Genomic DNA, 27701 nt, shown 5'->3' on the forward strand with positions numbered 1-27701 from the left:
AATCCCAGACTCAATCCTAGCATAATTTTTAATAAAAATTAACAAATGCAAAGGGCCTAGAACATCCAATATCTACAAAGGTGACAAAGCAATCCAACAGAGAGTATAAAATCTTTAAGTATTTTTAGCAAATTGTGGTAAAACACTGAATAACAACCAGGAAAATTATGAATCTTGACCCCTACCTCCCACCATTCACACAAAAAATAATGTGCAATGGATTGTACACCTAAACTGAAAAGTTAAAACTCTAAACCTTCTGGAAGATGTATAGGAGGACAGTCTGACAACTTAGGGATTGGCAACTCGTTAGCACAAAGAAAACAAAAACCATAAATTAAAAAATTGATAAATTAGATTTTTATCAAAATTAAAACTTCTGCTCATCTAAAGGGATTATTAAGAAAATAAACAGGTAAACCACAGACTGGGAAATATATTCACAAAGCATATATCTGACAAATGACTGATATCTAGAATAGATAAAGAATTTTTGCGACTCATTAATAAAAATAAAAACAACCTAATTTTAAAAAAATTGAACAGACACTTCACAAAGGAAGATATACAAATGGCCAATGGGTGTATGAAAAAGTGACATTGTTAGTCACCAGGCAAATACTACCAAAAGGAGTTGCTATTATAAATTCATCACAATGACAAACAATTAAAAGACATATATCAACAAATATCCAAAAGTGTGAGGAACCAACAAAACTCTCAAACGTATTTGGTGAGAGTTTAATTATTTTTAAAAAATGATCTGGCATAATAAAACTAAATTGTTTTTAGTTTTGGGTCTTGGGTCTCCAAAGACCCAAGAATTTCTCTTCTAGATAGTCATCCAACAGAAATAAAAATGTATGTGCACAAAAAGATTAATATGAGTATAAAATATTCATAAAATAGAAAGCCACTCATAAGGAAAGGGAAAACTAATCATATATGCACAACATAAATGAATTTTTTAAATTATGCTGATGAAAAGTCTTTCATAAAAGTGTATCACCTACATGGTTTCAATTACATGAAGTTCTAAAATAGACAAAGCAATCTACACTAAATAAATAAATAAATAATCAGAACAATACTTGGTTCTGGAGGCTGAGGGGAGATAGTATTGAGTGTAAAAAAGTGTGGGAATTCAGAGGTTAATAAATATATAGTCTCTAATTCAAGAGGCTCACCCTATAGTGACTACCCTGATATCACATGGTCAGTAAGTAGCAGACGCAAGATATGAACACAATCCCTGTGTCCAACACTACACAACATAAAGCTACCACAATACATTAGAACAGTCAGGCAGAAATCACCTGCTGACATGGCAGTTCTCCTTGCCAATTTTCTTTATCTTTATATCTGACATTTCAAAGGTCATGCAATGAAATGGAAAGTTTAAAGGAACTTAACTGAGAAGTCCTGAATTTAAGTAAGCAGCTGAAAACTGTATTTCCTAGAGCCTAATTTGGGTCCCATGTCCCACTTTCTAAACCAGAGCTGCTCTACTTTTAACTATTTTACATACTGAGTTAGATTTTGAAGGAAATGTTCTCAGCTAAAATCAAAAGACAGACAAAACTCATGACTTGAAAAACACTCGACAAAGAGCCCTCATAGTTGAAGATACCACAATTTTAACTTGTAATGTCAGTTTGCCCCAAAAGAACTGCTCACAAACATTTCAACCCAGGTCTCCCACGTTGCAGGCAGATTCTTTATCAACTGAACCATGAGGGAAGCACTCTGAGATCCTTAAAACTTCTCAAATGCAGAAGCTAAATTCCTGACCAGCCTTAGGGATTCTTTTCTTGGGGACATGAATCTTTGCCAGTAATTCATAAATGGATGTGAAGGGTCCATAGCATATATGAAATGAATTCATTTTGCTAGTCAGTGAATTAAATAAAGTGAGTTTGCCGGTAATTATCTTCTTCGAGTTTTATAAGATTCCTTACAATCACATAAAAGGTGATAATAAAAAAGTATAGCTAACTTTTACTTGTCAGTCATCAATAAAAGCAGTAACGTTATAAATAAAAGTTCTTTGAATAAAGAAAATAGTACTTAGTGCCTATATATCAGTATCAGATTAAGTATCTATACTAATAATTTTGGTATATGGCCATGATTCACAGTAAACATTCCAGTAAAAGTATTAATGATACAACTCTAGAAATCAAAAGACATTCTGATTAGAAATACAGAGAGTTGTTAAGATAAGCTTCTATTTCTGTAATATAACTATTAGCATGATAATAATTATTATGTATTTAACAAGGTTTGTAGATACACTCTGGAGCTTCCCTGGTGGCTCAGCAGTAAAGAATCTATCTGCAAAGCAGGAGAGATGGGTTTGATCCCTGGGTCAGGAAGATCCCCTGGAGAAGGAAATGGCAACCCATTCCAGTATTCTTGCCCAGGAAATCCCACGGATAAAGGAGCCTGGTGGCCTACAGTCCATGCGATCACAAAAGAGGTGGACACGACTCAGTAACTGAACAACAGTAGCTTAGATACTGACACGTGTGTATGTTTGTGTATGTGCATGTGAACATTCGTACCCACCTCTTGCGTGCTTTACTTTCAGAATACAGACTGTTCACGAAACATTCTTCCAGTCATGAGAAGCTGATGTGCTGTGATCCTACCAACTAAAACAATGCACAGTGAGCACACTGCACTCCCAGAACTATGAAAACTAAGAATGCTGTTCTTTCGATGTCAAAGTAGTCGTGAATGCGCCATGATGAATAACAGGTGTCTGTGCCAAAAATTCTCAGCACAAATTGATGACTTCATTACAAACCAAAGCAATAGTAAAAAGCTATATAAAAGACTAAATACTTCTAACCAAAAGTACTACTAGATGAAACAGTTAAATAATTACTTTGCAAAATCAAATTTTATTTAAGATAATATTAATGTTTTAGAGGGCTTCCCAAGTGGTGCTAGTGGTAAAGAACTCACCTGCCAATGTAGGAGACCTAAGAGACCCAGGTCCGATCCATGGGTTGGGAAGATCCCCCGGAAGAGGGCATGGCATCCACTCCAGTATTCTTGCCTGGGGAATCCCCATGGACAGGGCAGCCTGGCAGGCTACATGCAGAGTACATCATGTGAAATGCCGGGCTGGATGAAGCACAAGCTGGAATCAAGATTGCCAGGTGAAATATCAATAACCTCAGATACACAGATGACACCACTCTTATGGCAGAAAGTGAAGAACTCAAGAACTTCTTGATGAAAGTGAAAGAGGAGAATGAAAAAGTTGGCTTAAAACTCAACATTCAGTAAAGTAAGATCATGACATCCAGTCCCATTAGTTCAAGGCAAATAGAGAAATAATGGAAACAGTGAGAAACTTCATTTTGGGGGGCTCCAGAGAAGACTCCTGAGAGTCCCTTGAACTCCAAGGAGATCCAACCAGTCCATCCTAAAGGAAATCAGTCCTGAATATTCATTGGAAGGACTGATGTTGAAGTTGAAACTCCAATACTTTGGCCACCTGATGCAAAGAACTGACTCATTGGAAAAGATCCTGATGCTGGGAAAGATTGAAGGCAGGAGGAGAAGGGGACAACAGAGGATGAGATGGTTGGATGGCATCACCGACTCGATGAACATGAGTTTGAGCAAGCTTTGGGAGTTGGTGATGGACAGGGAAACCTGGCATGCTACAGTCCATGGGGTCACAAAGAGTCAGACATGACTGAGCAACTGAACTGAACTAAATGTTTTAGAGGAAAAGAGCCCATTTACACTAGGTGAATTCAAGCTTCACATTTCAGTTTTATAATTAGAGTGGATCTGTAATATATTGTCAAATGACAACACTTTTGAGAGGAAAAGCAGTAGTAACAATAATCAGTGGGAGACAGCAGGCATAAACGGAGGCCAGCCCAGCCAAATCTGATCATATGGGAACCTTACTTGTAATTGAAAATGTCAACAAATCTGAATCTTCTTTGATCTACTAGGTTTTTTAAATTTTACTTTTAAATACTAAAGCCTGTGCATAGCTCATTATATACAGATGGAAAGGAGAGGGAAAGTGTGTGTCTTTAACATCCATTCTGAATAAATTACAGCCCTATTATGCCCCTGTGTGGCCAGTCCGCACAGCAAACTCACTGATACACATTAAGTGACAAAGAAATAATTACAAGGTTTGGAGGAAAAGAACAAGAAATATTACTAAAAATCAGAAAAAGCAAAACTTAGAAAATATTAAGTACATTTTCTCCACAAATTTTATTACAAAAGATAATCATCATTATTATGTTATTTAAATACTGCTCAAAGCAAATGATTACTCAAGGCACTGAATACTGTTAAAAATATACCTTCTAGCATCCCAACATTTTTGTTTGCTTTCAAAGATAAGATCACAAATTTAGATTCCATAATGAACTTAGTACTTCAGAATTTTGTTGCTGGTAACAAAAGGAATTATCTTTGTATCCTGATCAAGTCATTTAACTTGGGGAAAAAATGAGTTTAGGGTAAGAAATTTTGATAGTAAGAATATAAATGAAAGCGTCATTTCATCAAAACCTATCAAGTGGATTTACATCAGATGCAGACTTAGATTTTTATTTTTCTTGCTGGACCTTTGGTTTTGTTATTTTAATTATAAAAGAAGATGGTATTCTGCCACCTCTTTTACATACAAAAATGGTACTTAAGAAGCACAAGATAGGAGAGTCACCTAAGAACTTTCAGTTTAAAATGTAAGAGCTATATTATATCGTTTCCAATAAAAAGTCCATCTAAAGTATTTTTATTATTTTCAAACAAAAGAAATTTCAATTATTCATTAGATAATAAAATATTTTAACAATCTATACATATCTCTGGTTTAGTGACTTACGATACATCAAATATTATTGTGTATTGAAAATCTTTACTTCTTTGACAAACAATCTGAAAAATACTTTTGGAGTAATTATTATGGAAGATTTTAATTTTTTAACCTTTTATTGCTTATATGTTATAGAGGTAATCTGCCCTAGCACCTGAAAATCTGATGAAAGTTGAGCTGCAGATTTAGGAACAAGATTAGTTACCTAGAAAAAGTCTCAAGAAAACTATTTGAAAGAGTCCTCTTTCAATAATAGATTTCTACAATTGACATGTTGTACTATTCTAGTAATTTCTCCTAGAAAGTAATTCAGAATAAAATATAATGTGATTGTCCATACCTATGATGTTATGTTTCTGTCACTTTAAAGATCATACTTAATGTCACAATACAATAACTGAATATTTCATTTCAATTAATACCATTAAACAATAATTATTCATGTAATAACAACCAACACTATTCTTTCCAGAGTGATAGTTATAGAAATGATGCTTCAACTTTAAGACCATTATTATGTCCAGTCCACAAAGCTGAAAGGCATATTATTTAGATATATTTTTAAAGTTGTTGTAAGAGTACAACATCTGATGACATACTCAGATCATCTTTGTTCTATAAATTTTTCTTCAAGGATGATTTTTTATTCTACATCTCACTTTCTGATTTAATGTCTAAGCAAAGTAAGAATTTTAAAAAACTACTGTATCTGATTCAAACACAAAGAAATCAAAACATTAAAATATGTGGAGATACTAATTATAAGCTCATATAAACTCATTTTCCTCTATCATATTTCTTAAATAATAACTATTTGCATAACTGGTTTTGCTTATTAAATCAAGTAGTTTATACTTATGAAAATCAATAGATTGACAGGTAAAAAATGCCATGTTTTCTTAAGACTAACAAGTTAAAGATATAAAGACAGGGGATTTATTCCTCCTAAGATAGAATAAATTCTTCATTTACTAACTAGTAGTTTCAGATAATTTTAGATAAAAAATTTTTAAAGTTAAATCAGGCTTATCTTACAAAAGCATTAGAAACTTCACAATTTGATGTTTAACTGCAGCAACCTAAAACTCCAGGTTTTTAATAATGAAAGCATTGCAATTATGAGCATGCCCATTATAATAGAAACTTGAAGCCAAGCAAAAGAATCGTAGTAAGGATGCACAAAATTCCCTAAAGAAATAGATTTTTTTCAAATTTTAAAACTACTAACATTTACTTTAAAACAAATTCCATACCATGCTGTTAATAGCACAACTTCTAAAGTGAATGTGCACTCAGCCCTAACATTAATAAACACATAAGCTCTTGGCATTACAAAAAAAGAAACAGAAATCAAACAAGGAAAAGATGTATAAAGGATAAGTACCCATCCTAAAAGTCTGATAGCTTCAGCTCATGGAAATTTTAAGAAAGCCATGCTGCTTCTTTTACATAAATGTAAAGTGCAATACAGATTATTTTTATCATTACAGAAACTCAAGCAATGTATTTCTAAACTAAAAAAAAAAAAGTATCTTAAAATATAGACAGTCTCTTTTAGAATATCACAGAATTTCATAACTCATATATTTTTAACTAGTCCAAAAACTAGATGTAAAAAAAAAATCAAATTAGTTAATTGAACAGAACTGTAGAAGGAAAGATGTGAAATTTACAAAAAACGGATGTTATTCCATATTTCATGAAAAGGTCATAGATAAATTTATCATCAGTAAACATTTTAAATTTCAACAAATTCTAAAAGCTTCCTTTTTACTTGCTAAATTAAAACAAATACTGGGTAATAGGTAATTTTTTAATCCTAAAATAGCCTGCCTCACACTGTTCAGAGGTCCTAGAAGAGACCAGCAAAAATGCATTCAATATTCTATGCACTCTTAGTTCCCCCTCAGTTTCCAGAAGGTTTCAGTACATTATCATGTTCACAGTATTTCTTTCTCAGTCTTTCTCTACACATATTTAGTTAAAATGGGGTCTTTAACAAGGTATTTAACATCAGAAATACTTAAAAGGCAAACAACTTAAATGAGGGAAAAACTGGGTGATAAAACTGCATTTCAAAAGCATTCTTTAATAAGCTAACTGTTACAGTGAAAGCCAGAGAAACCATCTAAAACATATGTCCGTGATTTAACAACCTTCACCATACACACATACACACACACCGAAAAAGATCAAGTTGAAAAAGCAATAGGAATTTATAACAAAGCATCCTTCCAAACTAGCCGATCTCATACAAAGCATTATTAGCAGTTCCATAACATAGCTTGTTTTAAAGTGATTATTGATCTACCCTGCATAGAGGATAGGTCTTGGACCTAGAAAACGTCTTCTGCATGTTTTACAAAAAGCATGCATGACTGCTAATTCACATTTTCCAACAAATCACATATGATTATATAGCCCCATCCTTGCATATGCAATGCAATCACTGCCGTGATCACAAAGGAAAAAACCTATCAGACATTTTAAATTAATCATTTTATTTATTAGAAAATGAAATCATGAAACAGCCTGTATTACATTTCAGAGGTCAAGCCAGTTAAATTTAAGATGTTTTTGTGCCTTGAAGTAAGCTTATTTTCCTTTTTAAAATCAACTAAGAACTACATAAAATTTTATGTTTAAGATTAAAAAGACGACACCCTTATAATACTAATATTTCAATACAGAACAATGTTACAGACTTAAGATTCTTATTCTGAAAATATCAATTCTAAAAGAATATATAGTTTAGCTTTACTCACCTTACATTGTTCAGCGTTTGTCCAAAAAGCTCATTTTGTAAAATATTTGGTGGGGATGAAAAAACCCCATGAAAATGAGATAAAACAGAATTGCAGACCTGGCGCAATGTCTCAAATTGCATTTTCCTTCCTTTTTTTTTTCCCTTCTCTTATTTTTCCTTACCACCTGTCTTTAAAGTCATCTATTTGCAGACACCATCAAATAAAAACATGCCAATCAAGTTCCATATTTCTCCTGAGCTCTGTAAAAACTGTGCTTAAATGAGCAGAGGTTGATAGTTAATTGTACAGTCATTATTCTTCTAATTCAGTCGTAGAAGATTCAGTACCCGTGCGGCTTTCGGCTTTCTCCTGACTGTAGCAAGAATTCTAAACAGCAGTAAGCTTTTTGGGCATTCCCAGCTGAAGTGTGAAGCTGAGCTGCTTTCATGTACTCTACTCATATTTCTCTAAGCCTATTAAAAACACGCAATGAATAGATGCTGTCGTCAGGAGTTTCAGCACATCTGGCTGCCAGCAATAAAATCTCAGAAGTAATAAAAATGGGCCAAGGTATCTTCCCAACGTTACTACTGGGTAAGAGGGGAAGAAATTATACATTCCCCAACCCTTTTCTCTTTCCCTGAAAAATGAATAACTCCAGCAACAGAGTATATAGGTCTCATTAGTGTACAGGCTACTGCATAGGGCCAAAACATTCAAAAAATAAGCAGCTGATCCTCCTTTTGATATCACGAAACAATAAAAATGTAACAGACAATAGGGTTTTTATTGCCTGCATTTGTAATGCCATACTTTGAAAGAGACATTTGGAAAAGACATGTACTTAGCTGTCTTAATTTCCTATTTAATTTTAAAATGTCTTCATCTACTTATTTTTAAAAGAAAGTGAATAATGTTCAGCTGGGCCCTTTTTAAAGGCCATACATAGTATGAAAGTGTTAGTCATTCAGTCATTTCCAATTCTTTGCAACCCCATGTACTGTATAGCCCGCCAGGCTCCTCTGTCCATGGGGATTCTCCAGGCAAGAAAAACTGGAGTGGGTTGCCATTCCCTTCTCCAGGGGACCTTACCAATCCAAGGATTAAACCTGGGTCTCTCGCATTGCAGCCAGATTCTTTACCATCTGAGCCACCAGGGAAGCCCATACATAGTATGATTTGCATGATTATTCAAGTAATGCTAGAAAAAAATTGTACCTTATCATTTAAACTGGAACAGCACACATAAAATATGAACTTTCCCACAAATCAAAAAACTACAACTAAAGCTAGAGAGACTTTATCAACTATTATTTGTTCCAATAATGGCAGCCACAGTATTTTTTAGAAGGATATTTCCTGAAGGTGCCAATGGTCTTAATAGTACCCCAGATCACTGTCCATTCTAAATGAGTAACTCTGGTTTAGCTAAAATCTTAAGTTACTCTACATCCAGGATCATCCATCTTTCTACAAAAGATGCTCTAAAAGTAGTGTGTAAACCAAATTTTAAAAATCAACTCACTTATAGGATGATCAATATATTTATTGATCTTTAACTGCTCCTAAATCATGACATTTCTTTAATAAATACATCTCTTTTAGCCCCTTTCTCTCAACTTTTAGCCTTAGCTTCTTCTGTCCCCTTCCACACACATACCACTATCAATAAATAAGCACTTAAGTGCCTATTTAAATACACTAAAACTTTTTTATAAACTAGTGAATTCTTTTTGATGTGAATAAACATGTCACAAAATAATAACATAAAAGAAACAATACTAAAATTTTTAAAGATAAAAAGTAAGCATGTAATAATATAAATTTTTAAACAACTAATTTACTTTTTTAATAAATTATCTTCAATAATGGGTTTGTCCTCAACTAAGAGAGGTCTGGCATAAGGACTTCCCTGGTGGCTCAGATGATAAAGTATCTGCCTACAATGCAGAAGACCCAGGTTCAATCCCTGGGTCGGGAAGATCTCCTGGAGAAGGAAATGGCAACCCACTCCAGTATTCTTGCCTGAAAAATCCCATGGATGAAGGAGCCTGGTAGGCTACTGTCCATGGGGTCACAAAGAGTCGGACACGACTGAGAGACTTCACTGTCTTTAAGAGTGCTCCTATTTTGCTTATTATTTTAGATTTTAATAGGTATACACTAATATGTTTATGAAAAATATACACACATAATAATCATAAACTATTTTTGACTTATTAAGTATTAATACTTCTAAATTTTTTAATATTTAGAAAACATGAACAAGTGATCATTGCTACTATTTTATGGATGAAAAGAAACTAAGGTATTAAGGGATTAAAGATCACACAGCTTGTAAAGAGTATTTGAATGAAGGTCTTTACTTTGGGATCCATTTAATACGCTTCTTGCCTATTATTCTATCTTCTATACACATGCACACATGGGTACCCACACATACACACACATACACACTTGTATTTGTAAATAAAAAATAAGTGAAAGTGTTAGTCATTCAGTCAACTATGACTCTTTGCAACCCCAAAGACTGTAGCCCACCAGGCTCCTCTGTCCATGGGGATTCTCCAAGCAAGAATACTGGTGTGGGTAGCCATGCCCTCCTCCAGGGGATCTTCCCAACCCAGGGATCAAACCCAAGTTTCCTGCATTGCAGGCAGATTCTTTACCATCTGAGCCACAGGGAAGCCCATTTGTAAATAAATCAGCCTCAATACATGAATAAGAAACATATTTCCCAGTGATGCAATCAAGTATATTTCAAAGTAAACATGTCAAATTTTTTAAATTCACAAATAATTTTAAGTGGGTTTCTTCCATTTAACTCAGACAGAAGCAACCTGATGTGCTTCAAATTGTTAAGTCTCTGATTACAAGTTGATTTTTACACCTATGAAAGGTCAATTTCTATAAGTGGAAATACACATTTTTAAGTTCTTAATTTCCAGAACTTACAGTATCTGTGATATAACCATCCATACACATATATACCCAACGCCTTGTGGGTAGATTCAATTTTTATAAATAGGAGACTTCCCTGGTGGTACGGTGGATGAGAATCCGCCTACCAATTCAGGGTACACAGGTTCATTCCCTCTCCTGGGAATATTCCACATGCCATGGGGCAACTAAGCCCTGGCGCCACAGCTACTGAGCCTGTGTGCTGCCAACACTGAAGTCCATGGGCCTGGAGCCAAAGAAGCCCCAACAATGAGAAGCTCGCTCACCACAACTACAGAAAGCCCATGTGCAAAAATGAAGACCTAGCGTAAGCAAAAGTAAATTAAATATTTTTTTAAATTCTTAGAAATAATCCAAAGCCATTTTAAAGCAAGTCTATTAAATACGAAGGTGACTAAACTGCAAAATAGTCTGTTGTTAAAAAATTTTTTCTTTTGTGTTTCAAAATTAAATCTTAAGGCAAGCTCACAGCAAGAGTTTCAAAATGGTCTAAGCAATAGAAAGACTACTGGAATGAGCCTCAAAATGGCTTCTTCGAAGTAAATAATATAGCAACTGCCTTCCTCGGAGTCTTATTTTCCATCTGTCACTATATTACACACAGTACTGGTCGGCTTCCTCACAGTTTCTTCAACATTCCAGAAGAGATTTCTTCTACTTCTCTACCTCTCTATCATCATTCACCTTCTCATACTCATCCTTAAGGGTTCAAATGTCACTTTCTCAAGAAGACTTTAACATAGATTAGGTCCCCCATTATCCACCTTCACGGTACCCTATACTTTTTCTTCACAGCATTTGATAAAAGCATAACTATATATCTACTTGAAAAAAGTCTGTCTTTCACTCTCAGTTCCATGAGATTAAGACGCACGTTTATCTGTCTACCACAATGCCTAGTGGAGAGTAGATGTTTAATAAATAAGAAGCCTAAATTTGATGAAATTTTATAAATTTTATGATTTAGTCACATCGCAAAGTAGTACAGGAAACCTCTCAGGGCTTAATTTGGTTGTCGTTTCTGAGCTGGTTTTTTGCTTTGGCCTGCCATATCATGTTGTAAGGTTCATAAATACAAGAACAACAATATCTGCAACCAAAAACATCGTGCGTTGGATGGACCTTGTAATTTGTTATAAATATCCTAAATATTATAAGAATGTTTATGGCTAATATTTGTTTTAAATTTTCTATATACTGAAGGCTCACAAGTAATATAAATATCAGAGGCTTCTATAAGGACAGAAGAACACAGCACTTGTAGTCAAAAGGCCTGGATTTAAGTACTGACTCCAACCCTACCTAGCCATGAAACCTCAGGATGTTCAGTTTATATATCTGAGCTATGTTTCTTCAAATGTAAAATCAACTACATCACTTACTTAGGGAATTATTATATCAAAACAAATGTATTTTATAAACTGTAAAGTATGCTGTATGTGGGTGTAACCTCACTGTGAATTATCTAAGGAATCAAATTATTGGAACCAAGATTCTAACAATACCGTTCCTGCTTCTGGTGCTTAGTCACTTCAGTCGTGTCCGACCCTGGGAGACTCTGTGGACTGTAGCCCGCCAGGTTCTTCTGTCCACAGAATCCTCCCGGTGAAGAGTACCGGAGCGGGTTGCCATGCCCTCCTTCAGGGGACCTTCCCAGCTCGGGGATCGAACCAGCTCAGGGTCCCCCCATTGCAGGCAGATCCTTTACCACTGAGCCACCAGGGGAGCCCAACAACAGCATTAGGTATCTTTTATTCATCACATTTATTTATGCAACAAATATTTATAGGATCTCTTTGTGTAAAGTTCTATAACTCTGTTCATTAGATGTTGAAGGGATAAAATGCTTATGCTTACCCTTTTCTGCAAAAATGAGATAAATTCAGAATGTCCTTCAAGTAAGGTCAGTTCCATACTTAAATCTAGTCCTGCAGAGGCGTTAACACTCGCAAATGGTATTGCTCGTAGCAATTGTTTTCTCTGTGGCCATTCTATTAGAAAATTTAGCTCCTCAATGGAAATAACAGTGTTAACTAGAGTTCCCACAGAAGATGTTAAGAAACTTTAAGCAGCACAGGCAATTTCATTAAAGATGACAGGAAAAAAGTCAATCAACACCAAAAAGTTAAACCTTTTTAAAGCAATCTCAAATTTTCAAATAAAAATAATAACATAATTTATTTTGCCTATTAAATTGGCCAAGTATTGGCTAGAAAGTCAGAGAATGGCCACGTAAATAAACTGCATTTATTATCAGGACTGTATACTGATAGAACCTTTTGAGAAATATTAAGTAGTATGTGGCAAAAACTTTTAAAATGCTCAAACTCTGAGAGAACACTAGGAGAATAAACAATGAAATGTTGATATTGACTACTTCTGGGTGAAAATACCACAGAATTATTTTTTCTTATTCTGTAGCTTTTGGTACGCTATCCACAAGAAAGACCAAAATGTAAACTATGTGCAGTGGAGAATTCTATAATTACAGTGAAATTTTTAACCATAATATATTATGATGCTAGCCCCTAAACTTTTGCTTAGCAATGCTCAAGTAAATCAAATACTAGATTATTAATTTTCACATTATTGGCTATATCCATCTCTGGGTCAGGAAGATCCCCTGGAGAAGGAAATAGCAACCCACTCCATTATTCTGCCTGGGAAATCCTATGGACAGAGGAGCCTGGCAGGCTACAGTCCATGAGTTCACAGAGTCAGACACAACTTAGTGAATAAACAACAACAAATTAGCAGTGGTATCTGTTTTCTTCTTTATCAGTAAGTTCTTAAAATTCTGTAATCAGTAAAACTGCTTAATTAGTACCATGAAAATCCAAATGAATGAGAAAACAAAATTTAGCACTAACTTCTTTATATTATCTTCAAAAATATTTGAAGTATAAATCTTAAATTAAAATTATTAATATTTCAGAATCTTAGTTTACAAATTTCTAGTGTCCATAAGTGAGATATCTTAAGTTTAATGCAAACTTTAAAATTAGATGAATGAATAAAAATTAGGAAATTATGCTCTTCTTAAGAGTATATGTGTCTAAGGCATAAACACTTACAGCATATTTAAATTTTATGTTCTAAAGATGTCTAATTCCAAACAGTGTCTGGATTTATTTTTAATGTTTAAGAGTACCAAAATATTTCTATTAAAATGTTACACACATGAAAGCATTTAAATATTACTAATCAATTAGTGAAATTATGTTATATAGTATGTATAATCCATAAGAAAAATCCCTGAAACATTAAAAGAACCTTTCATTTTCTTAAAATATAGATCTGTAGCTCTATCTATATAATTATAACAACTGCACTATCTCTTCTATTGTAATATTCTTGTTCCATTGACTTTCTGAAGCATCTGATAAAAATCTAAGGCTTATAAGAAAGATGGTCCAGAGAATAAGGTGTCTTTATGTGCTTTGCAAATAAAAGTCTTGCATTGTAAATATGTCCCTGAGGCAAGACCATGAAACCATTTACCTAAGGGATAAAAAATAAGCAAAGAAATAGGAAGAAGATGAAATTTCTAACAAAAAAGGGAAAGAAAAGACGTTCAATAAATGTAAACTGGCCTGTGCTTCAACTTAGGCTGGACCATATAGTACATCTAAGAAAGAAACAGAGGAAGACCTAAGTAAGTACAAAAGTCTAAAGATTTCATATAAAAATCAGAAAGGAGTTTAGTTCAAAATACCTACAGCTGTTTTCATAGTCAGCTTTTTAAAATGTGTTGATAGTGTTGTTTTCAGTTGTTTTCTGACATACAAAAAAAAAAAAATTCTGTAGCACTTCCCAGAGCTTAAACTCTGTATCCAATCTGCCTAGTTTTGATCACTGCAGCAGAACAGATTCAACAGTTTCTACCATCTAATTCAGAAAGGAAAGGAAAAACAGTGAAAGCATCCATAAATGTATGAAGTCCCACCAGCATTCTCATCTCCCTGATCCCACTGTCTAGGCCAAATCTATGAGGGCTAATGCCACTGCGCTGTAACCAAGTTGCAGATCTAGAAGGACTTCAGGGCCGCTTCAACAGTCCAAAGCAGCGCTTACCAGAGCAGTCCCCACACTTACAAGCTGGCACCAGCAGGAATACCTTTCCTATCAGATTCAAGAATTAGGCTACAGGGTACCAATTCTAGATTTAAACTCCAGAATGAAAACATCCAGAGTGACTGTCTGCTCTGACACCCAAAAGGTCTAGCTGTTAGAGGAAAGAGAACCAAGATCTCAGAAAATACAATCTGGTAAGTCCCTCCAGTATTAGGACTGCTGATTCTGAGTAAATATTCCCTTGATAACCATCAAGAGAATAACTGGAAGCAACACTACAACTTCAGGGAGCAAGATCCATATGAATAAGGTCCAACTCCACTTGTAATAGCTCCACTGTCTGGGAACCACAGTACAGAAATGATGATAGCCTTGGGACTCCAAGCACTCAACCTAATCTTGCAAACTGCCTCCATAAGGCACTCTACTACCTAGTAAATTCCAAGTATCCATAGATTCTTCATGAAAGAAATGCTGACTGCATATTGTCATTATATGAAAATGAAAAATGATAATCATTGCCACGATAAATGTGTTTTAGCAAAACAAGGGGGACAATGAAATACTGTGCAATAACACTGGCCTACAAGAGTTCCCATCCACAATTCCTTTCTTTCTTTTTTTATTCTTTTCCATCATGATGGAAAATAAGATATTGATATTGAATGTACACACTTCATTGCTTTCATACAATTTCCTTCTACTCATTATTTCATGAAATAAAGGAGTTGGAGACATCATAAATACACCAAAAAATTATCTCACCACATGTGGATGCAAGAACATCAATTAGAAATCTAATAAGGTAGCCAAAACAAGATAATAGTCAGCTTGAATTAAATATAGCAGTAAAATGGAGGCACAGGAAGACAAAAAGTAGATGTTAAATCAACAGGACACAATGACGATTTGCCACAGGGGTGGGAGGGGGTGAATGAAGGTCAAGAGAGGCATCAAAAATGACTCTCAAATGTCTTTCTTAAGTAATCAAGCAGAGAGTCTTAACATTTCCTAAGACAGAGAATGCCAAAGGAGGAGCAGACTGGGGGAAAGGAAAGGGGAAGATGATGAGTTGCTGAATTTAAGGAGCATGTAAGACAGCTAGAAAGACAAATAAGTAGGCAATTGGATTATGTCACTCCAGAGTTCAGAAAAGAGTTCTCAGCCAAAGATATAAATTCAGGAAGTATCAGCATGTTAGTAATGATTTCAACCAAGCAAGCAGATGAGATCACCCAGAGAAAGTTCAAAATGGTAAAAAAAAAAAAAAAAAAAAAAGCGTAAGACAGTGCACCAGGAAACTAAGCTCCACACTGTCATCAGATAAAGAAGAAGCATAAAGAATAAAGATAAAGAGAAGCCACAGAGGTGGGAGGACATCAGGAGAGCGTGGTGGTCTCTAAGTCAATAAAAGACAACATTTTAAGAAGAATGATATGACTGTACTATATATTCTGTCATCTGGAATGGAAAGATTTGCCCCTTGTAATGCTGTGCTTCAGAACAGTTCTATGGGAAACAGCTCTTTGACCTGAAATCACTTACTCTAGAGGAAACACAGACCTAGCTTATGAAAGTGGACTGAGAGCAGACATCCCTAAGCTTCCTTCGTAAGCCCTCATCCCTTCCTTGCGAGAAGGTAAGCAAACAAAATTTTTAGTCTTCATTCAGCCAAAGCAGGAAACTGTGCAAATAAATGCAAATCTACATGTATTTTGATCCAATTCTATCGACTAAAAAATCTAGTTAGATATGCCTGGTCCTTAGAAACAGACAGAAATCAATACTAATCAGAGAACCTAGAGCTACTTATGAGTGAATCTGTTTAAGCACCAAATTTGAAAGTAGAAAAGAAACTAAAATATAACAAAGAGCTTTCTAGCAATTTTCTACCTAGCTTCCTTTTTTCTTACTGACTCCTTCCTAAAATATCTAGCTTACTTACTATTATCTCTATTTTAGAACCCTCTTGCTCTAGTAATTTTTGTTGCTGTTGTTCAGTAGGTAAGTTGTATTGATCCTTTGCAACCCCATGGACTGCAACATGCCAGTCTCCTCTGTCCCGACTATATCCTGGAGTTTGCTCAAATTCATGTCCATTGAGTTGGTGAGTGGATAATGCTATCTAACCATCTCATCCTCTTACACTCCCTTCTCCTTTTGCCAATCTTTCCCATCATCAGGGTCTTCTCCAATGAGTCGGCTCTTCGCATCAGGTAGCCAAAGTATTGGAGCTTCAGCTGAATATTCAATGAATATTCAAAGTTGATTTCTTTTAGGATTGACTGGTTTGACCTCCTTGCAGTCCAAGACACTCAAGAGTCTTCTCCAGCACCACAATTTGAAGGCATCAGTTCTTAGGTGCTCAACCATCTTTATGGTCCAACTCTCACATTCATACACAACTACTTGAAAAATCATAGCTTTCACTACACAGACTTTTGTTGCAAAGTGATGTCTCTACTTTTTAATACGCTCTCTAGGTTTATCATAGCTTTCCTTCCAAGGAGCAAGTGTCTTTCAATTTCATGGCTACAGTCATAGTCCACAGTGATTTTGGAGCCCAAGGGAGGAGAAAAAAAATCTTTCACTGCTTCCACTTTTTCGATTTGCCATGAAATGATGGAACTGGATCCTGTGATCTTAGTGTTTTTAATGTTGAGTTTCAAACCAGTTTTTTCACTCTCCTTGAATAATACTTGTAATGACAATGAATAATATTTACTTTATGTGTGAAGTAAGTCACCGGGGATTGGATTAATATACTACTTCCTATCTTAAAAGGACCCCCCTTGATGTCATATTCTGTTCTAGACTCTACCTCATCTTTATGCTCTTCTTCTCAGCAAAATATTTTGAAAAAATTGTTAGCAAGTGCTATGTCTACCTCCTCATTTCACATTCTCTTCTCAATCTATAACAATAGAGTTTCCACCACTAACATGCCACTGTGATGGCTCTCATCAGTGACTTCCATGTTGCCATATTCCAAAACAATTCTCTGTTCTTCTCTTAACACAACTTCACTGTAGTATTGACACTGATGCCATGCCATCTATAGCTCTTAAACCATCTTCACTCTTTGTTCCTGAGACATATTCTCCTTATTTTCCTCCTTTTGGTGGCATTTTTTTTTTCTCAGCCTTTTTGCTCAGTTTTTCCCTTCTTAGAACAACACCACTAGGAGTTTTCCTTAATCTTTTTCTTTTACACTCCACAACATATATTCATTCTATCAGTAGTAGATTGTGTCAACTCTATCTTCAAAATGGAACACAAGTCCAACAACATCCATCTGGTTACTATAATTCTAGCTCGAGTCACCGACATCTCTCTCTTAGACTACCTCAATAGCCTAATTTCTCTCTACATTAATACTTGTCTCCTACAAACAATTCTTACATAACAAAATGACCCTATGAAAATATAAATAATATCATGTTACTGCCATATTTAAAGTATACAATGGTATCATATTACATTTAAAACAAGATCTAAACTTCCTCACTTTACAGAAAGGGAGATACATTTTTTTTTTTGTCCTAGTGGTTGGTGACAAAGTTAGAATAAGCAATCACCTCTTACTCCTTATACAGTACCACCATGTCATTGTTACTCAGAAACTCCTACGGATGCTCTCATTTAAAATATAAGCTACTTTTACAGTTCATAAGTGTTCCCAGAATGTAAAAAAGAAAAGATAATATGAAAATACAAGTAAAAGACCAACATAATCCTTAGACATAAATATAACCACCAAACTTCATTTTTTTTTTGAGAAAGCAAAACACTAACGTGCACTGGATCAAAATATATTTAGGCAGAGGGGAAAATACCACAATGAAAAAAATAAAATTTTCCTAAGTCTCCCTATTCACATGACTCTAATTCTTATTAAGCAAAGTCAACCAGAAGAAATGGGAGTCTTACCACTTTCCAGACAGAAATAATAAATCAACCTCAAAACTTTCAACTATGTCAAATAATTTATACAAATGAATTTCAGATCTATACCATTAAAGTGAAAAAGTTATTTTACATCACAACAATCTTGAGTGCAAATATTCTGCAGCCTTGCAGTCTTGGTTGTATGAAAAAATATTACACTTTTCCAGATGGATGTAACTAAAATTTTTCAATACTTCTCTATGAACACAAATCAACTCTCACACAGAGAAAAGGAAGACTAAAATAGTTTTAAAGATTAGATAAATAGAAAACTCAATAAGAATTCGAAAATATTACTGAGAAAAAACAAGTTAAGAACTAACATCTAAGAAACAGACAAACAAACAAAACTGCTGGGGTGGAAACATAATAAAAGAAAGAAATGGATGAGGGCTGCATCAGTAGAGAGGGGAGGTCACCCTTAAGTTTAATTTTCCAGTTCAAGCACTGTGTAATTAGGCAAGCACAGTGAGAACTGTTCCACCAATAACCTTCAAACCAACCTTGAAAGACCTTTCCAGACAAAGAGCTCCAAATCATACCACAAGACTTCCAACTGTGTCAAATAATATATACAAGCATCTCTCAGGTATATATCACAGAAACAGAAATAGCTGGTTATAGGTAATAACAATTTTGATTCTCTACTTTTTTGTTGTTGCATTATTAGTTTAAAAAAAAAAAACTAGAGTAGCCACAGATTACTAAAGAAGAAATCCACACGATTCTATATTAATGCTCCTAACAGCGAACTGTATTCCAAATCTCAGGACAATAGCAATTTATCATGTGTTGAGCTATCTTGAGATGCATGAGACTAATTTATTTTTTAAGGATAAAAGAGATCACACAAAATTAAAACAAAAACACTTAAGAGAAATACACACTAGTGCCATTATTAAATATAGCATGCATACAAAAATGAATATACATAATTAAAGATAAAAATTTCTATTAACTTCCTACAAAGGAAAAGTACATTTTGAAAACTGTTCCTGAATTTTAAACCAAATTTCTCAATGGCTGCAGCAACTCTGCAAATAAAGGCTACAGTCAAAAGATGCCAGAATTATTTCAAGAAAAACCTCTATCCCAACTCACTGTAAATTAACTTAGTCCCACCATTCCTCTTAGATAGTAAACTCAGCAAAGATCTTTTGCATTTGCTTATCACAATGATTAGAGCATAGACAAACTCAAGGACAAAATCAGAAATCAAGCAAAAAATAGACAAGAAAACTGAGAGTTTGAGTTATCTTCTACAATCCTGTCAATACACAAATACTCGGTGATAAGGCAGAAGACTACTAAAAATTTAACCTTTAGTCTAGCAATTTGCAAAACTGTAATGCTCTAGTGACCTCAGGGGGCGTCCCGAAGACTCCTTCAGAGAATCTGCAGAGCCAAACTATACTCATAATAATACTAAAATATTATTTGCCTTTTGGACTTTCATTCTCTCATGGGTGTATAGTGGGGTTTTCCAGAGGCTACATTATATGTGATATCTAAAGATAATGAATACACGAGGAGATAAAAGTATCCAGCTGTCTTCCACTAAATCAGACATTAAAGGGATATGAAAAAATGCAAAATAACACCAATTTTCTCACTAAATTTTTCTTTTCTTTTTGCAATACTTGAAACATTAGCTTTTATTTATACTTTCATTTAAAATATTGAAATAGTTGTTGTATATTGCTACAAAACACATCATAACAATCTTGGTGGTGGCTTATTAACAAAACACCTACTTATTATCTCATACTTTGTATTAGGCCAGGAGTTCCAGCATGATCTAAGTGAAAGTTAAAGTCGCTCAGTCGTGTCCGACTCTTTGTGACCCCATGGACTATACAGCCCATGGAATTCTCTAGGCTGGAATACTGGAGTGGGTAGCCTTTCCCTTCTCCAAGGGATCTTCCCAACCCAGGGATCAAACCCAGGTCTCCCACATTGCAGGCGGATTCTTTACCAGCTGAGCCCCCAGGGAAGCCCAGCATGATTTAAAGGGTGTACTCAAGGTGATGGCCAGGCCACGTTTCTTTCGGAAGCTCAGGGCCCCTTTCTAGGCTCATATGATTGTTGGCAGAATTAAGTTCTTTGTGGCTCTAAGAATGAGGCCCCATTTTCCTGTTGGCTATCAGATAGGAGGACTTCCCTGGTGGCTGATCAGTAAAGAATTCGCCTGCAATGCAGGAGGTGTGGGTTCAATCCCTGGATTGGGAAGACCCTCTGAAGAAGGAAATGGCTACACACTCCAGAATTCTTGCCAGGAAAATCCCATGGACAGAGAAGCCTGGAGGGCTACAGTCCATACAACAGTCAGACACGACCAAGCAACTGAGCACATGCACACATCAGACAGAGGATGCTCTCAGCTCCTAGAGACGCCCCCACAGATCCCCGCCACGTGATCCTCTCATAACCCTTTGACAACACGGTACCTTACTTTTTAAAGCAAGCAGAAGAACCTCTGACTTCAGTCTAAGACAGAGTCCCACACAATGTAATGTAACACAGAAGTGACTATCTCATCATTGTCATACTCTACCAGATAGAAACAAGTCACAAGTTCCATACATACCCAAAGGAAGGGTAAAACTCACTACAGCTCAACTTAGAATTCTATCTACTCGATATGGTTAGTCAACATGCAGTGGGCTTATTGTTATTTTTAAATTATTTAATAAAGGTATATTCTAACTCTTCATTTTTATTTCCAATATGATAAATATCAATAAATATAATCCATATAAACAAGCTCTCTGAGGTCCTCAACCATGTTTAAGACTGTAATGAGATCTCAATATCAAAATGTTTGAGAATCACTGCTTTAATCTAAGCTGCCTCTTGTATTTGCTGCCTCTTATATTCAACACAAAGATAAGAAAAGTTACTCTCTTGCAAGCAATGTTTTAATTTTAAAACAAACAGGCAGTACCTACGATCCCAATATAAAATGAAATTTTTGAGTAAATCATTGAGTAAATGATTCAAGGTATTTAGCTTTCCATATCATTTAGCTTGAAAATGTGAACTATAATCATTTATTTTTATAAATGTTTAAATATTCCCCATCCAATTACATTTCAGGGAACTGTAGGAGCAACCTTCTTGAGTAGATAAAAATAGGTGGGTCCTATGAATAACTGGAACAGGACCATTTATCTATAGTAAAATGCAGGAAGGTAAACAATATGAGCACATATATTTCAATGTAAATGAGTATAAAAATATTCAAAGGCCCCACCATGAGACTGACTACTATTATTCATATTATTATGGACTGATGAATTTAGATGCCTGTATCCTAGAACAATTAAATATCAAATAGGAAGATGTATCCTTATCTTCATTTAAAGCTAGGACTCCAAATCCCTATTTTTTAACTCTAGTGAGATGCTAGACTTTATATGAGCCTTGAAAAGACTACTCTTGCTCCTGAAGCTTCAGTACTAGATAAGACAAACCTAATGACTGGCTCCTGATTCTCACCCTTTTCTTCTCCTTTGATCTAGCAAAGGGTACTTCCCAATTGTTTCATCTCAGGCTTGTCTTATCACATCAACTGTAAGAGATGAAAACAGGCAGCGAAAAAAAATTAAAGTAGGCACCTATTAATACCTCAAGGCACTTTCACTGATCACCACTTTACTCACTTTACTAAAAGATCTAAGAAACACTTGTACATTTACCAATCCTCACACTAGCCCACCTCAATATTGCAGTTCAAGCCCATATCTATCACATCCTTGACCAACATCAGAACTGCTCCACTTGTATCTATCAGGAGAGCCAAAGGGCAAGGGGGGAGATGGTGAGATTCCCTAAAAGTAAATAAGTACGTGACATTAAAAATACTGCCTTAAAAAGCAAACTAGAAGCAATGTACCCCCACAGTTGATTGTGGAGACTACACATACACTTCTACTGCCAATTTATCTGTAAAAATGTTATATGAACACTTATGCTAATAATAGTTTAAATTTTATTAAAATTTATTAAATTTTATATGTTTAATGCATGAGTGACCTAAGTATTCAAGATACATATTATTGTTGTAATTTTTAAAAAGTCTCAAAAATTGTCATTTTGGTTTTAACGGATCATTTTCTCAGCAAGAGCATAAAAAAAAAGTGCTGTTGGCTAACAAAACTACCACTAATAGCCAAGAAATAACCCCCATCTTAATGTCTTCTTAGCTTTCCTCTCCTAATTTTACTACTAAAGCATTTTCCTTAATATTATAAAAACCAAACAGAACTATATTTTACAAATGAATAAAAGGTACTCAAAAGAAACTTGTTAAAGAATAAATTTATCGACACTTTCAAGAAATAGTAATAAGTACAGAGTCTCAGTTAATTAAATGTCACTGATAAGGAGAATGGATATTCAATTATAATATTTGAAGTATGACTGAAAAGTAACTATTTCAAAAGTGACCAATATAGTCAAGTCATACTCTAAAGGAAGTGAATAACAACCTCCCTAGACTTCGCATAAGAAGAATGAAACTAGTAGACAGTAGACTAAAAAGCAAAACTTTTATAAGTCAAAGTAATTATGATTGAATGTCACTACACAGAAAAGTAAAAAGCCACCAAATCCATCCGGAGACACAGAGGAATGAATGGTGGCTGAAATTATCCCAAAGATACCAGCAGATATAAAAGTGAGTTGAAATTGGAATAAAATAAAGTTTTAAGACATAAATCAGTACAGAGCATGGAAAAGGTTAAAGTGGAAAGAAGTATCCTATCAAAATGTCTTATTCTGTAGACAGAATTCTATCTTCTAAAAGGAAAATAGAAAAAAGAAAAAAAAATTAAAAATAAAAGGAAAATAGAATGATTTTTCAAATGATTAGTGACACATTTCCATAATGAATACAGCTGCTCTGGCTTATAAAACTAGATGGTAAAAATATCCATATGCTCAAGAATAAGAAACCTGAATAGTTCTATAGCTATTGAAGATACTGCCTTCATAAGTTAAAAATCTAGCCACATAAAAGCCCCTAGCCCCTGGCATCAAAGACAAATTCTACCAAACATTTAGAGAAGAAATAATGAGAATTCTACACAAACTCTACACAAGTTCTTTCTATACAATTTTGCAGAAGATTGAAGACAGAAAAGCACATCGTAACTCACCTTCTGAGGCCAACATTACCCTGATTTTAAACCAATGATGTTTTAGGAAAGAACACTACATACCAATATCCTTCATAAATAAAAAATTCTCTAATAAAATATTAGTAAGTTCAGCAATAAATAAACAGAGTAACACCATCGTGAGGAAAAGCAGTATCCCCAGGAATGCAAGGTTGGTACATTTGAAAACAATCAGTGTCATTGCATTCTACAAACAAACCAAAAAAGAAAAATCATATCATCATCTCAATAGAGGCAGAAAAAAAGTAACTGACAAAATTCCACAGCCATTCATAATAAAAAAGAAAATTCTCAGCAAATAGTAGAATAGAATCTCCTCAATTTCATAAAGGACATCTATGAAAAACCAACAATTAACACCATTTGATTGTGAAAGACTCAAAGGATTCACCCTAAGACCGGAAGTGAGACACAGATGTTACTCTGACCATATCTATTTAACACTGCAGTGCAGGCATGAGCCAAACACTACAAAAGATGGAAATAAATAGCTTACAAGTTGAAAAGTAAGAAATAAAGACGGCTTTTTAACAGGTGACATAATCATCTATGTTTAAAAAAAAAAAAAGTCAAAGAATGTTTTCAAGAGTGTGGTACTATCACAAAATAGACAATTAGACCAATAGTACAGAATAGGGAACTAAAAAATGGCCAAACTATAGTTAGGTACATGCTATAAACAGAAGTGGTACCAAAAACCAGCGGTGTGCAAAAGAACTGCTTAATAGCTGCTGCCAGTAACACTGACTCACTATATGGGAAAAATAAACTTGAATTCATACTTTACCATAGCCGCAAGTGAACTCCAGGTTGATTACAGACTGTTTGAAAAAGGTAGAACTAAAAGCCAACAGTACAAACTGTAAAAGTATATTTTTAGGCTCTTGAATGAGGTCTGACTTATTAATCATGACTAAAAGACCTCAAACTGTAAAGTAAAGAGCAACACACTTTACTACATCAAAGTAAGAATGTCTCCTCTACAAAGAGACTGTAGGCAAAAATGATAAGGGGCTATTTTTTTTTTTCAAATGGGCAAATGAAATAAAAAAAAATTCAGAGTAATTTCAATCCAATTACCTAGCAAGTGAAGAAATGAAGAAATGCTTTGCTCTGTGAAACTAGTAAATGCAAATGAAAACCAAAGTATCCTTTAATATCCACCAGACTGGCAAAAAGCCGAAGTCTGAATAATATTAAACATTAGTAATGATATGGGGAATAACAAAAAAATAGAACCAGTGAAATAAAGTTATACATACTGTGCATGTGTGCTAAGTTGCTTCAGTCATGTTCAACTCCATGTGACCCTATGGACTGTAGCCTGCTAGGCTCTTAGTCCATGGGATTTTCCAGGCAAAAATACTGGAGTGGGGGTTGCCATGCCCTCCTCTAGGGTATCTTCCTGACCCAGGGATCAAATCTTGGTCTCTGGCATCTCCTACCTTGGCAGGCAGGTTCTTTACCCCTAGGTGCCATCTGGAAAGCCCCTACACATAGCCTATGTCACATTAATTCCACATTTAGTTATACAGACTACAGGGAAAGTCTTGCATAGGTCTACAAGGAGACACGTTACAAGGACTTTCACTGGTTCACTGTTTGTAGTAATAAGGAGTTTTCACATAGCCTAGATTGCCCATCACTAACATAATTTCACAAATATGGCTGTTGCCGCCATAACACAACACAACATAACACATAATTTGCCGCCACAAATTTAGCAGTTTAAAACATTAGTTTATCATCTTACAGTTCTGTAGATCAGAAGTCTCCTAGTGGCCTCAATGGACTAAATCAAGGTTCTAGCTGAGTTCCTTTTTGGAGGCTCTAGAAAAAAAATCTATTTTTCACTCAACAATGTTGTTGGCAGATTTCAGTTCCTTGGGTTGTAGAAATAAGGTCACCTTTTCTCACTGGCTGTAAACTGAAGGTGGCTCCTACCTTCTAGAGGTGGCTGAATTAACTCATGGTCCTTCTGCTCCATCTCCAAACCCAACAATAGCCAGTCAAATCTGTCTTCTGCTTTGACTCGCTTTCCCTACTTCCATCATTTCTCTCTGACCCAGTTAGGAGAGGTTCTCCAGTTCCAGGGACTCACATGATTCGTCTGGACCCACCTAGATAATCCAGAATAACCTCCTCATTTTAAGGTCCATAACCTTAATCGTATCTGCAAAGTCCCTTTTGCCACGTAGACTAACATATTCACAGGCTCCCAAGGATCAGACGTGAATGTATTTGGAGATCACCATTCTGTCTACCACAGAGCATGGTGCAGCATTCCTGCATGAATTAACCTTTTAAAATGCAAGATCTAAAGCACCGTTTCAGTTATGGAATTTAAAACACACACATACACAACACAATTTTTTCATTACTCAAAGATACATATTTAGGTAGAAACACACAATAAAAGCATTACACAGATGACTGAAGTGCCATAAACTGAAAAAAATGATTAACAAAACTCACTACATCTGAGGACCAAATAAAGAGTGGCAGAAGAGACACTGATACCTAGAAATACATACATTACACAGAATTGTTTTCCCACTATTTTTACATCATGCTGTTATCTTCCATCTTTAAAATTCCTTCATTAAAATTCTGTTGAAGCTCTAACAAATCTACAAAACCTACCCTAAGCTGCCATATTTGGTTCCATCATTTAGATTTGTTTACTTAATTCTCTATTTCCATTTATTTCTAAGTTATATTTTGTTTTTACCAGTTTCAAATAGTTATGTTTATATGACTACATCATGAATTCTAATGTACTTATTAGATAATAAATTCTTATGGCACAGTGCATCTTCTACTATCTTTGTATTTCTCCATATAAACTAGTGCTATGAATAAAGTATATACTCAATAAATACTGTAGGCTAAGCTCTTGAAGTAGGATTTGCTGCAGTATAGTTCTATGGGGAACTTTCCATAAGTCTAAGTACTACACAGTGTTTTCAATAGTTACCACATAGAAATCCTCCAAGATATAGGAGTTCATGTAATTTATCCTCCACACAAGGATACTTTTGAGAGTGAAATGGAAATTTTTAGTAATTATGCTAGAATAAAAGGTATAAGTCAGGATAGGCCCTGATAAACTGGGACATAGGTCACCCTACTCAAAAATATATTGAAGAACATGGAAAACAGAAATATATTAAATCAAATTCTCTAAAGTGAAGCTAAAATGTGACAGGTAAAAGCAAACAGACATAGAACTTCTTGTAAAATATATTAAGCACTTAAAATTCCCCATCACCATTTCAGGTATCCAAAAAACAATAAAATTCTGGAGATCAATTTTATGTATCAAACCAAGAGTTAGTTCTCTTATACAGATTAACATGATTTTACAGAAACATTACCAAAAACAGGAGGATCTAAGAGACAGAGGAGAAAATACAGTACTGGATTCCGTCAGTAAATTTAATTTTGTAAACATAGGATAATTGCAGCACATAAAAGTTATGGAAAAGATAACTATTTGCTTGTCTTTTTAATGATTCAATTTATTTCATTTCATTTCTATTCAACTAATATTCAATGAAAGCCTATGATTTCTAGGACCTAAACTAGGCATGTATGGACACACAGCTATAAAAGAAAATATGCCCTCAAATTGTTCAAAGTTAGGTAAGAGGGAAGGAAACATTGATATTAAGTACACTGAAGATCAGACAGTGGCAAGAGCTCAAATACACAAATATAAAGAATAGATGTATAAATGTGTGTACATATATGTATCTATGTATACACACAAATATAAAGGTACCAAATGTACAACATATATATAAAGGTACAAGAAAAAATATAATTCTTACTGGAAAAAAAAAAAAATAAGAGAAGGCTTCATGTAAGTAGGGTCTCCCAGCTGGCTCAGTGGTAAAGAACCACCTGCCAAAGTAGAAGACGCAG

The 27701-nt window shown here is 34.8% G+C and overlaps 1 protein-coding gene across 49 annotated transcripts in view; it reads right to left on the reverse strand.

The window, feature by feature from the left end:
* RIMS2 (regulating synaptic membrane exocytosis 2) overlaps window positions 1-27701 on the reverse strand; it is a 586561-nt gene that overhangs the window by 368351 nt on the left and 190509 nt on the right. For 2 of the 49 annotated variants that reach the window (XM_070477287.1, XM_070477286.1), the window contains exon 1: window positions 7630-8221. The exons of 33 other annotated variants lie outside the window; for them this stretch is intronic. In XM_070477287.1, coding sequence (XP_070333388.1) covers window positions 7630-7751 — 122 coding nt within the window. In that variant the 5' untranslated portion in view covers window positions 7752-8221. Of the gene's footprint in view, window positions 1-2970; window positions 3149-7629; window positions 8226-27701 lie in introns of those variants that run through there. 14 more of the 49 variants (XM_070477294.1, XM_070477290.1, XM_070477301.1 and 11 more) reach the window with 11 other exon arrangements.

This window comes from Odocoileus virginianus, chromosome 15, assembly GCF_023699985.2.
Source record: "Odocoileus virginianus isolate 20LAN1187 ecotype Illinois chromosome 15, Ovbor_1.2, whole genome shotgun sequence".
NCBI lineage: Eukaryota > Metazoa > Chordata > Mammalia > Artiodactyla > Cervidae > Odocoileus > Odocoileus virginianus.